The sequence below is a fragment of the Doryrhamphus excisus genome, linkage group LG15, assembly GCF_037039965.1.
Source record: "Doryrhamphus excisus strain RoL-2023G ecotype Guam linkage group LG15, RoL_Dexc_Guam_v1.1, whole genome shotgun sequence".
Lineage (NCBI taxonomy): Eukaryota > Metazoa > Chordata > Actinopteri > Syngnathiformes > Syngnathidae > Doryrhamphus > Doryrhamphus excisus.
Genome location: NC_136371.1, coordinates 2,294,314 through 2,306,729, shown reverse-complemented (window position 1 = coordinate 2,306,729; position 12,416 = coordinate 2,294,314). Strand labels below are relative to the sequence as shown.

The 12,416-nt window shown below is 41.2% G+C and overlaps 2 protein-coding genes across 2 annotated transcripts; both read left to right on the top strand.

The window, feature by feature from the left end:
• Positions 1-377: 377 nt before the first annotated feature.
• Positions 378-3,553, top strand: LOC131103981 (uncharacterized). Its single transcript, XM_058050612.2, has 4 exons — positions 378-697; positions 787-880; positions 1,280-1,439; positions 1,894-3,553. The coding sequence occupies exons 1-4, from the start codon at positions 499-501 to the stop codon at positions 2,869-2,871; spliced, it is 1,431 nt and encodes a 476-aa protein (XP_057906595.2). The 5' UTR covers positions 378-498; the 3' UTR covers positions 2,872-3,553.
• A 541-nt stretch (positions 3,554-4,094) lies between these two features.
• Positions 4,095-12,378, top strand: LOC131104520 (protein-serine O-palmitoleoyltransferase porcupine-like). Its single transcript, XM_058051811.2, has 16 exons — positions 4,095-4,191; positions 4,696-5,041; positions 6,064-6,209; positions 6,290-6,482; positions 6,572-6,615; positions 6,694-6,875; positions 6,970-7,100; positions 7,175-7,195; positions 8,227-8,241; positions 8,440-8,565; positions 8,642-8,742; positions 8,810-8,886; positions 8,964-9,027; positions 9,219-9,304; positions 10,640-10,750; positions 10,820-12,378. Exons 3-16 carry the CDS (start codon positions 6,074-6,076, stop codon positions 10,919-10,921), a joined length of 1,389 nt encoding a protein of 462 aa, XP_057907794.1. The 5' UTR covers positions 4,095-4,191; positions 4,696-5,041; positions 6,064-6,073; the 3' UTR covers positions 10,922-12,378.
• The last annotated feature ends 38 nt before the right edge of the window (positions 12,379-12,416 follow it).

Genomic DNA, 12,416 nt, shown 5'->3' with positions numbered 1-12,416 from the left:
ATAACAATGTGTAGTGGATTAATTATTGGTTTCCATTTATGATGACTACTGACTGAAATGAGGGCCTGGATAAGAAATCCCGCCTTAATCCCTTATCCTAGCTTCGGGCCCGGATGTAATTATTACGCTGTCTAGATTTTGAGAGGCACTGGCGGAGATAAAATATTAAAATTATTTAGTTATTGTATTTGTACGTTTACTTGTAGTTCTGAAAATAATTAACTTACTAACTCACTTTTTGTCTCCCCTGCGAGGTTCTGCGTTTTTCTTCCAGTATCTGTTAAAACATCATATGCAAATTCATTTATTTACCGACCTCTGGCGCCTTCTAGGACAGCCAATGGCTACTTTTCTTACTGAGGAGTTGCGACAGTGCTTCTAAGGACAGGCCAATGGCTCCCTTTCTTACTGAGCCGTTAGCAACAGTGAACCGAAGTCGAGCTTCACAACAGCTAGGACATTCCTTCTTCAACTGAAGCTAACGACTTGGAAACTAAAATGTCTGTCTGTTGTGTGGTCGGGTGCAAAAATCGGCATTCACCCGGCAACAAACTAAAATTTTACAGAATACCAACAGCATACAGACCGTTTCAAGCTAACCGTCGGCGTTTATGGCTAAAAGTGATCAAGCAAGTGAATGGCGGCACAGAGGAGCTCAAAGAAAATGCTCGGGTTTGTGGCGCCCATTTTATATCAGGTAAACCAATAAGTTGTTTATTTTAGTGAATTGCTTAGTCAACATCGCCATAACAGTAACGGAGGATGACACAATGTGTGTGCTTGCAGGAGAAGCATCCATGGACCTCAACAGTCCGGACTTTGTGCCGTCTGTGTTTACGTGTGTGAAGCAGAGCAGGCGCCGCAGGAACCAAAGCAGAAGGCACGAAAAAGTTATTTCACCATATCTAAATTTATTGACTCTTTTAAATACTTACAGAAAGTAGGTATCGCCATAGGTTGGTAATAACATACAGGTAAAAAGTGTTAAGCTTTTACATTTTGTTTGGCAGTCCTTGAATGCACCATATTTCGTAACCCCTTCAAAATTATAGCATCTGCTTTGACTACTATGCTGTGTTAACCAGTATTAGAATCCTCAATGAACTCCCAGGTACTTTTTTTTTTTTTAACTTTTTTTTGTCTGATGACAGGACATGTAAGCATCACACTCGTTTTATGAGGGAATGCTTTCAGTGTTACACATACTTCCTGATTCATTTTGTGAACGTGACAGCCGAACTGTGTATTTACTAAAAGATGTTTTCTAATTTTTTTAAAGGATTTTTGGACAAAGAAAAAGGCCCTTGCATCGCCGAGCAGCCAAAGCGGATGAGCCTGAGATACAGGAGTCCTCTTCTGACCCTGTTCCAATGGAAGAAGAAAATGGAAGTGAACCTTCACAAGAGATGCACACACCATCAAGGACAATATGTTCAAAGGTAGATCTTTTTTTTATTAATCGTGATTTAAATGGGGGCTGCATGGCGGACGAGTGGTGGACGGCTTTATAAAGCCAACTACATGCACACCTAAGCAAGCATAGGTCGGAGTCCATGCTGAACATGTTTGTGACAGACATAAGACATGGTGGACAATGAAGGGAGTAGTTGGCTATCAAAATAATAGTTTGTGTCAGGCCTAATAGTCAATGAGAACAGTGGGAGGTATGTCACTTCCTCCTTTTTCTCCTGAATTCAGTGTAATAAACAAACAGTAAATATTTCAATATTGGAGCACACATTTAACATAGGAAATATGCTTTTCAATGTTAATATTTTTGGACAGCAAAAATAACAAGATTAACATGTTTTGGTGTCATGTGCACTTTAACTTGCTAGTACATTGCACGCGAAGTATAGCATACTGTAAAGACTTATTTCTGTGTTTGTGCAGGCTGAAGAAACACTGACCAACACTGACACTGATAGGAAAGACATCACGCCTTCCATGAAAGTTCTACCAGGTGTTTTGAAAGTTGGAAAAATCAGTCCTCTGGTGCTCCTGAAGCGCATACTTGCTCCATCGGGTAGTTATTTATGTGAGCTATGCGATGAAAACTTCCCCAATGTCCCACAGCTTGTCCAACACAAATGTCAGCATGAAGAAGAAAAACGTGAAAAATCCCCTCCCAGTGATGTTCAGGAGAATTGGCCCACTAGTGTTTTGGCACAGCAAGCTGAGCCTTTCTTTTCGTGTAACATGTGTGATCGAATTTTTACGGACAAGCATCATCTGAAGCGGCATAAACTGCTTCATGTCAGAGATGGGAGGAAGTGCCCAACATGCCGCATACTTTTCTGTCAACTTCACAGACACACGTTGTTTGTGCCTCACCCACATGTGTGCACAAGCGAGTCTGACAAAGATAGTTCTGTCGGTGAGTCGCAGGATGTACCTGAACCAACTGAGGTTGTAGATGAGGTTGAAGACTTTAAAAGTTCCTGGGATTTTATCCCCCTGTTAAAAAACAATCTTTCCATCAGTGAAGCCCACGCACCAACCTCAGAAACAGAAATCTTAACTGAAATCCCGCTTGAAGACCTCTGCTTTCCAGGTCTGGGTTTGCCAAAAGCCCAAGACTTTAAGTGTACTACCAAACGACGAGGACCTGATGCCTTCACAGAAAATCGCTTACCTCCACATCGGGAACTCCCAGCTTCACTACAGTTGTTTTCACATCAACTCCTCACTTCAACATTTTTCCAAGTTAAAAGAAACTATAGATATATTTTTAGCAAGGGAATGGATGTCACTCCTGTGGTTTCTGTAGAAGACAATCCCCGTGAGACAGAGCCGGACCTTTCAGATGCACTAAATAGTGAGAAGGATGAAAAGAAGACGACTGCTTTCGACCTGCAGATTGTGGTCTAACAAAAATGTTGAGTGACATAATTGAGCTCTCTTTACTGGAATGTCGTTGACAAATGTCACCAATATTCCGACCTGCTGCATCTTTAAAAATGAATATGACGAGTCTCTCGTGCTGCTATTTTTTTTATACCCAAAGCCCCTATCACAGATCCTACCACCTCTTCATCTGAGGCTTAAGCTTCATCTCAGAAATAAGCTGAGATGAGTTTGCAGTTTGACATTTTTTTTACATTTTCTTTTTTTACGTTTTGTAATAAAAAAATATTTTCTCACACAGTCATAATCATAAAAGCTCATCTGGGTTTTAATTTGTCTGAAATCGAGTGCATTATATCTTGAAGTGTTTTTGAAATCGTATATCATTGATATTTCAATCAAGCAGCATGGTGAGGTGGTTAGTGGTTAGCATGTGGTTAGCATGTGGTTAGCATGTGGTTAGCATGTCAGTACTCCTCCTCTCACCCACAAAGCCAGCCGGGATAGTCTCAACATTGTTGCAACCCTGAGGAGAATAAGAGAATAAGCAGTATTGGAATTTAATGTCATGTTTGTCAAACATATTTCAGATCATCAAAGAAATTTAATTAGTGACAACACAAAATGCAATTTTTGAAATGAAACATTTTATTGTGTATTAAAGGAGAAAACAATACATTGTGTGGAAAAAGTGACCCCTCCCTGCCCCACCTGAAAGAAAGTATAAAGTGAGATCTATCAGTCTGGAAAGCTCTCCACTGTCACTCCAGGGAACCGCAGTGAAAAAACATGGAACAGCAGTGAACCTTCCCAGGTGTGGTCGGCCAAGCAAAATTACTCCCAAGAGCTCTTCACGACTCGTCTAAGAGGTCACAAAAGACCCCACAACAGCGTCCAAAGAACTGGAGACATCACTTGCCTCTGTTAAGGTCAGTGTTAATGAGTCCACCATAAGAAAAAGTTTGCTTGGTTTAAACAAGGGTGCTAACCAATGTTTTTTGACTAAATGTCTGAATGCTCCAAATGCACCTTGTCATATCTTTGGGTGGAAGACAGTGGTTTCATGTGATTCCCGAGTTGCTTTAATATAATCAAAAGAAATATGTTAGAATAAAACTGATTAAAATGCTTCCAAAAAAAGATCAAAGTGAGACATCTTTTACAAAAAAATTGTCGTTTCCGTGACAGGAAGAGTGAGTACTCTTGTCGTGATTAGACAATCTTTGACGTGTTTTTTTCTCTCTGTGAAGCACAAGCTAGCAACGGCAGAAATTTACTTTGAAGACCTCCAAAACAAGCTGTGTTTGTTCTAAAATGTTTCAGCATTGGGAAACCTTTGTCTTTGTGAGTACCTGTGTAAAAAACAGCTAAAATAGCGACCTCAAATGGCCCTGAATTGTTATTTTTAATGTGTTTGTAAGCTAAGTGTCATGTAGCTGTTATTTTTAATGTGTTTGTAAGCTAAGTGTCATGTAGCTGTTAGCTGTCTTGTGTTTTGGCTAGCTAGAGTCGGAATATGAGTTACTGGAACCTAAATAAATGTAAGTAAATTATTGATTTAAGTTTAATTGCATCTTGATCCTCTTTGTTTAATTATCACAGTCTTAATGTATTTGTTGTGTATTTATTAAATGTTAGCTAACCCATTGTAATTAAAACTTTATTTTCTTTGTTCTAGTAGTTAGTATCTTACATGATACAAGGAAACATTGCAATATTTTAATGTGCTTTGGCTTTTATTTTCATACCATGCTGGGCCAGCATACTGGTCATACTGGTAGCTGGTCATATTGCTCTTGTGAGACTAAATAAAGCATAAGTGGAATGCATTTTTGTGCATTCCTACAGATGCCACATTCAGATGAGAGTCTTGACAGCCGATCTTGCACGCTGTACATATTCGATTGGTGGGAAAGAAGCCAGGAACGCCATGCCTGAGCTGTAATTGGTCAGAAACGCTGTCACTCGAAGCTAAACTCAGCACTGATTGACTGGTACATCTGAGAATGCTAGCTGATTGGCTGCTAGTTGTGCGCGTGGCTGAGACGACGGCTGGTGCTGATGCTGTGTGACAATGGGAGTCTTCGAGTTAAGCATCATCTGTACCCGTTGAATACCAAAAGCACACTCGCCGAAGTCAACGGCAGCTTTTGCGAGTGACAGGAAAGAGTCGACAGCTGCTGTTCGACGAAGGGTAAGCGTCCTTTCCGGTAAACAAACTGACAAACGCGACCGGTTCGTTACTCCTGTCGTAGCGGACTCGGGGTCGACGCTCAAGTGTACAAGAAGCTAGAGCGTTAATTCCGAGCAGCAAGGTTAGCTTCGTCGTCGCAGGCTTCCTTCAACAAATCAGCCGTGTTGTGCTTGCTGGGATTGAATATCCTGTGTTGTATTTGCAGAGGTCGAAGAGCAACTGTGTCAGCTTGCCCCCCTTCTACACTGCATTGCGGAGCCACAGCATGCCCTGCACAGCGATGCCTTGATTGTCTCATTTCAGCATGCAAGCCTGACATATGAACTCATGCATTTAGCCACAATTACTGTTTGTATGCTGAACATAGAATATTCATTTGATTGATTATGAAGATAATATATGCTCTCTGCAAAGTTAGTGCATACTTAGTGGTGCTTCTTTGCTATGGACCAAAAAGTATCTCATGCTATTGCCATCAGATTTGCTTATTTAATTTAAATAAGCACATCCTCATATTGCTAAGGAAATACTCCAGTTTGAGAGAACAATGCAAGTACTGTTATATATGAAACAAATTATAATTTGGCCTACACGCCCCATACAACAACACTTGCATATTAACAAGTGTCAGTGAATATTCATTCATTCATTTTCTACCGCTTTTTCCTCACGAGGGTCGCGGGGGTGCTGGAGCCTATCTCAGCTGTTTTTGTGCGAGAGGCGGGGTACACCCTGGCACATATAGACAAACAACCATTCACACTCACATTCGTACCTATGGACAATTTGGAGTGGCCAATTAACCTAGCATGTTTTTGGAATGTGGGAGGAAACCGGAGTACCCGGAGAAAACCCACGCACGCACGGGGAGAACATGCAAACTCCACACAGAGATGGCCGAGGGTGGAATTGAACCCCGGTCTCCTACCTGTGAGGTCTGCGCGCTAAACGCTCGACCACCGTGCCGCCCGTCAGTGAATATATATTACACAAATGTTGACACTGTCCCTGTGCTTTTTCAGATTGGCAGTGATGGGAGCGTTCAGCCGCCAGAAGTTTTTCCAGGAGCTGGCTCATGGCTGCCTGTTGCCAACGGCCCAGCAGGGCCTGGAGCAGGTGTGGCAGCTGCTGCTCATCTGCCTGCTGTGTCGCCTTCTCTGGATGTTAGGTGAGCATCTGCTTATTTTTGTGCCCTGTCAATTTTCATCTACCCAGGATTGTCATCGTCCTGTCACCTCTCTGTGGCAGGCCTTCCGTTTATTGTGAAACACCTAGCCACGATGGTGGGAGGTTTCTACGTCCTTTACCTGTTTTTTGAGCTGCACATGATCTGGGTGGTCCTCCTCAGCCTCCTCTGCTACCTCTTCCTCTTCCTGTGTCGCCACTCGACCATGCGAGGCACATTTCTTTCTATCACTGTGCTAATTTACTTGCTGCTGGGGTAAGACTGTCCTCTTGTAGCATATAGAGCAGTGCCAGGGAAGATGGTGTTCCTTGATGAAACTGAACCTCTTTTTTTTTTTTAATCAGAGAACTGCACATGATGGACACCACAAACTGGCACAAGATGAGAGGTAAACTGTGCACCCGCTCTTTTATGCAGGAAGGTTTGATTATTCAAGGTGGGTTCCAAGTGTTGCGCTGTTGCCCAGGTTCACAGATGGTGGTGGCCATGAAAGCCATCTCTCTGGCCTTCGATCTGGACAGAGGTGTTGTGGCCAATGTACCCTCACCTATTGAATTCATGGGTTACATTTACTTTGTCGGAACAGTCATCTTCGGCCCGTGGATCAGCTTCAATAGCTACAAAGAGGCTTTGGATGGGCATAGGATTGTAAGTGTGATACACAAAACTGGTGTGTGTATTTATATATATGTAGAAGTACATATATATAGCCTTAACTGTTCAAATCTCTTCTGCTCCTCAGAGCTTTTCGTGGTTATTCAAGGTGTCTTTTAGCTGGGTCAAAAGCCAGATCTGCCTGGTTCTTTCCAATTGTGTGGCGCCCTACCTCTTCCCCTATTTTATTCCTGTCTACGGAGAAAAGCTATTGAGAAGGTCAGTGGAATATGAAAGATGCTGGTTTATTCTGGTTTGTATTTTATGTCATCTTTCATTTTGTCTCTTTACAGCAAGAAGAGGAGGAAAATCAGGTAACGCACATGGACTTTGACAACGTTAACTGCATATTTTGAGTTGAGCTCTTGTATCCCACATATGTACGACAATATTATGTTTAATTATCATAGCGTAATGTGAACATCAGAAGAATTTTCAGCGAATTTTAGGCGTCTTTGGAGGGAAAGCCAAAACTTTGTGTCACAGGAGTGTGTAGTAAGGACAAAGATTACTTTGAGGAAGTGTGCAGTGTTGCCAGTGAGCCGGGATACAAGACAGGACTCAAACCTTTAGCTGTGCCTAGCATAGAATATCCATCTATGACTTGTATACTGACAGTCAATAGAAACTTAGCAATTTATTATCATATTTATTTTGGAGCCCTAAAATTAATTTCCTCATATGAATCATTTGTTTTGGATATTGGGTACCAGAAACAACAACGCACAGTGCAGCTGCTGATCAGCCAGCACAACGGAACCTTTGACATTAACACCTATGGCTAAACCGAGTCGAGGCGCTGTTAGAAAACCCATTCACGACTCTCTAAATACATTTTTTAAACCATTATTAGAGCCTTGTAGACATGAAATAACACCCCTATAGTCATCTTTACACTCTTATTATTCTCTCTTTACAACGCACTGCTGAACGGTAATGCGCATGCTACCACTGCAAGGACACAGGAAGCAGCCACTGCTTTAAACATAGTATGCTACTGAGCTAGCCTCAAATTTATTCATACGAAACATAAGAAAGGGTTTCAAATGGAGCGGGGAGGAAGGACAAAGTAAGGAGCCAATAACTTACCACTTCCACACAAAATGGGAGGTGACATGGCTGACTGCATGCAATGTGAAGGTAATCTAACGTCATGTCTCATCAACATTACATTACCGCTGCCTCGTGACCAGAATACTTCATATAACTTGTCTGAAATACTTTTTTGACTAATAGTCCATAGTCAACCACAGAGCAGCTGTGCTATTAAATGATGGGTCGCCGTATGTGTTAAAGAAAAAATATCCTGTTTAATACACCTTCTGTTTTTGTTCTTTCTGCTCAGGGATACTCTGGCAAAGTAAGTATATTGTTGACTTGTATAGGAATACATTAATAATTACTGCATTTATTATCTTGCATACAGTACTGTCATTCGTACTACACACTATATACACACGATATACTGACCCGCACGGGTGTTGTAGTCAACATGTGACAGATAACATAATGTTGTGTTCGTCGAGACTAAAATATAACCTCTGTGTTTTTGCATCAGGTGGTTACTGGCTTATGAAAACACCGTGTCTTTCCACTTCAGCAACTATTTTGTTGCGTACTTGAGCGAGACCACAGCCACACTGGCTGGGGCGGGTTTCACTGAGGAGAAAGAAAACCTCAAATGGTCAGTAAATAAAAGCAATTCATTAATTAAGTAATTGTTTCTTTTTGTATATTTTTTAAAAGGTTGTCTTTTTCAGGGATCTGACAGTGTCAAAGCCGCTGAATATTGCGTTTCCCCGCTCAGTGGTAGAGGTGGCCACATCATGGAATCTACCAATGTCACGCTTTCTGCACACCTGTAAGTTTGACTGCTCATTTCTCATTGCAAAGAAGGAGTGACAACATGTAATGATTTTGTTTCATAGATGTATTTCAGAGTGCTTTCAAATTTGGGACTTTCTCTGCCATCATGGTGACATATGCAGCCAGCGCCCTTCTGCATGTGAGTACCAAAGCAATTCCACTGCATTTCTTCTTCAATGGCTGTGTAACAAGTTGATTTCTTATTGTGTCTGGAAGGGTCTGAGCTTTCATCTCGGGGCTGTGCTGATGTCTCTGGGCTTTATCACCTACATTGAGCACGGTGAGATTCTGGCTAATGTCTCTTTTCCACACAAGAATCTTTCCATTTAGAGAAGGTACTTAGCTTTGTAGTAATGGCTAATTGCACCCACCATTAAGCTCCGTTTCTGTTCACTGCAGTGCAATAATTTATCTCTTATCGCTGGGAGGAAACTCTTTATGTTAATGTCTCAGCCCTGTTTTCTGTGTCAGTGCTGCGGAAGAGACTAGCAGCCATTTTTAACGCCTGTATCCTGTCCAAGAAATGTCAGCCCCACTGCAGCCACCAGAACAAAAAGGTAGTGCTACTCTATTTTTTCTACTGATGGTGCTTTCTTACTGTTGATTCTTGCGTACTCGCCTCTGTTTAGTATGGGTGGCAATTATTTTTGTATTTTTTTCATAACCTTTGTCTATTAGCATGTTCACGCTGCTGACTTTTCCTGAAAATTCTTTATGGCACTGATTACGCACTGATTACGCACCGATGAACGAAATGATGTAATAAGAAGAAATTTGAAACATGTACTAGTTTTTATCCCAAATCTGTCATGTCATTCGACCCTGAAGGTTGTTGAACTTGTCACACGTAATTAATTGTAGATTACATCCAAAAAAGACACAGTACCCTCAGAAAGTGAGTACATCCCATACATCACATTTCTGCAAATGTTTTATTATACTGTATCTTTGTATGGGGCAACACTGAAGACATGATACTTTAATTAGCAATGTTGTGTTAACAAAGAATAATAGGGTCAAATTCTCACTAGGGTATGCTGGAGCCTATCCCAGCTGATTGAATTGGCAGCTGATCGATACAAATAGACCTAACATGGAAACTAACATGTTTTTGGAATGTGGGAGGAAACCGGAGTACCCGGAGAAAATCCACTTATGCACGGGGAGAACATGCAAACTTGAGATGCCCGAGGGTGGAATTGAACTCTGGTCTCCTAGCTGACCACTCCTCCATCGTGCAGCCCCCCTATCTCCATATTTTAACCCAAAAAAAACTGTGACAAATCATCAAAATATAATCATATACTTGAATATATTTTTGCAGCAACACAGAGCCACAGTCAAACAAACATGAAAAATAACCTGGTTTAATACTGACACACACACACCGGGCCACATACACACACACGGGGCCACATACACACACACTGGGCCACATACACACACGCTGCTAAAACAGAATCCGTTCACATCTTCTCTTAGAACTGTCCACTTGACAGATTAGACTCGGTCCTGCCAGGAGAACACAATCATATTCTAGCAGTTAAAAAGATATAAGGAATGCACTGTGAAACGAGCAGCAGTATGGTGTTTTAATTCTGGAGAAAATTACATCTGCAGTGGTCAAAATACGGGAGCCTCAACGGACTGCCAGGCCTTGTCAAGTGATATAATTTACGGTCAGTGTGTCTGGCAGGATGCCTAGCAAAAACCTGTTATGTTAGATTGGTTAGACAAATCCTGAGTAGCAGGAAGGGAAAATGGGCTTCCTACACGGACTGCACCGTAAAGGCATTATCATACTTATACTGTATATAAAGGTTGAACAATGTGGATAAAGGTTGAGGAGGATTATTGCAACAACATAAAGCATATTGTTTCTTCCTCTACAGACACTATGGGTGTACATGATCAATATAGTATTCAGTGCTCTGGCAATACTCCATCTGACATACCTGGGTTCGGTGTTCAATTCCAGTGTGGACTACATGGAAGAGGATGAGGTGAGATAATAATATTTTATTTAAAGAATTGTTTGGACTTGATTTTTATAGATATAGCACTCTATACAGGACGACGTGACTCACCATACCATTCAGAAGTGGTCAGATCTGAGCTGGACGAGCCATTGGGTCACATTTGGATGCTGGATATTGTACCGTCTCATTCTTTAAAAATGAGAAAGCGCAAAAGAAGCAATAATGTGAATTCTCGCCTCTGTGACTATAAATGCATCAGACTGAGGGAAAAGTCAATATGCAGGTTAGTGTCATCCTGACCTGCAAGGGACTCCTTTTGATATCCACGCCACTCCCCCCCCTTTTTCAGTGTGAGCCACTCACTGCAGTCGTCAAGCTCTGGTGTTGTGACAGCAGTTTCAGATGTCTCACTGCGAGTCACAATCAATACCTATCAGCATGGTGGAAATCAGCTTCTCTTTCTTGGGATTGAGCCTTTATCTTGTCATGTCCCTTTCCTACGTGCATTCCCTTCACCTCATATGTTTAGTCATATTCTATTTGTAATCTTTACAGTAAGTAAGGATTCTATTGAAATTGCACAGTGTTCTTAGGTTCAATGCCCGGGTGTTTTCAGCACCACTCTCTCCAAATTGACAGTTTGGTCAAGTATTAAATTAATTCATTCATTTTCTACCGCTTATCCTCACAAGGGTCGTGGATGTGCTGGAGCCTATCCCAGCTGTCTTCGGGCATTTGGCAAACACCCTGGACTGGTGGCCAGCCAATCACAGGGCACATATAGACAAACAACCATTCACACTCACATTCATACCTATGGACAATTTGGAGTGGCCAATTAACCTAGCATGTTTTTGGAATGTGGGAGGAAACCGGAGTACCCGGAGAAAACCCACGCATGCACAGGGAGAACATGCAAACTCGGCACAGAGATGCCCGAGGGTGGAATCGAACTCCGGTCTCCTAGCTATGTGGCCTGCGTGCTAACCACTAGTCCACCTATTAAATGATAAATTATTTTCATATTATATTAGTTGAAGAAAATGGTTTGCCAAATAACACCCTAACATGAATTATGAGTATTAAACCAGTTAGCAGTTCATTTGATGGTTGCTATTAAATTCACTGATTCATCTGCTGGACTTAGAAGTTTTTAATCTTTTATTTTTTTAGATTTTTCGCTTTAGAAAGTCAATCAGGAAATGCATTTATTGTTGTGAAATGTAATGTTACATTTTTCTATGAATTACAAATACTCTTTAGTATTGAAAAAAAAGTTTTGAATCAGGGTATTGTGCATTGTAGTGTAGACGATAATGTTTAAACCTTCTTGATTCATAGGTAGCTCATTCTATGCGTTCTTTACAGCCTGTCATGTTGTGAATTTATCCTGGCCACACACTGTATGCATAATTACTCCGAAATGACGATACCTCTTTTGTTTGACTGGGTTTAACATACTCTCGTGAAAAGATTTTTATCCTGACGAACGTACAAAGTGTTAGATTAGAGCCTGAATGTTCAGTCTCTGCACAACCAAAACCTATTCAAGTATTTTCAATATGAATATTTTTTCTGTAAATGTGAATTCACTGGCACACCTGTGGTCATTGTTTTTATAAAGTTTTACATAAAACCTGATTTGCGGTGTTGTTTTAAATGCATTCATTTATATATGCATGATCATATG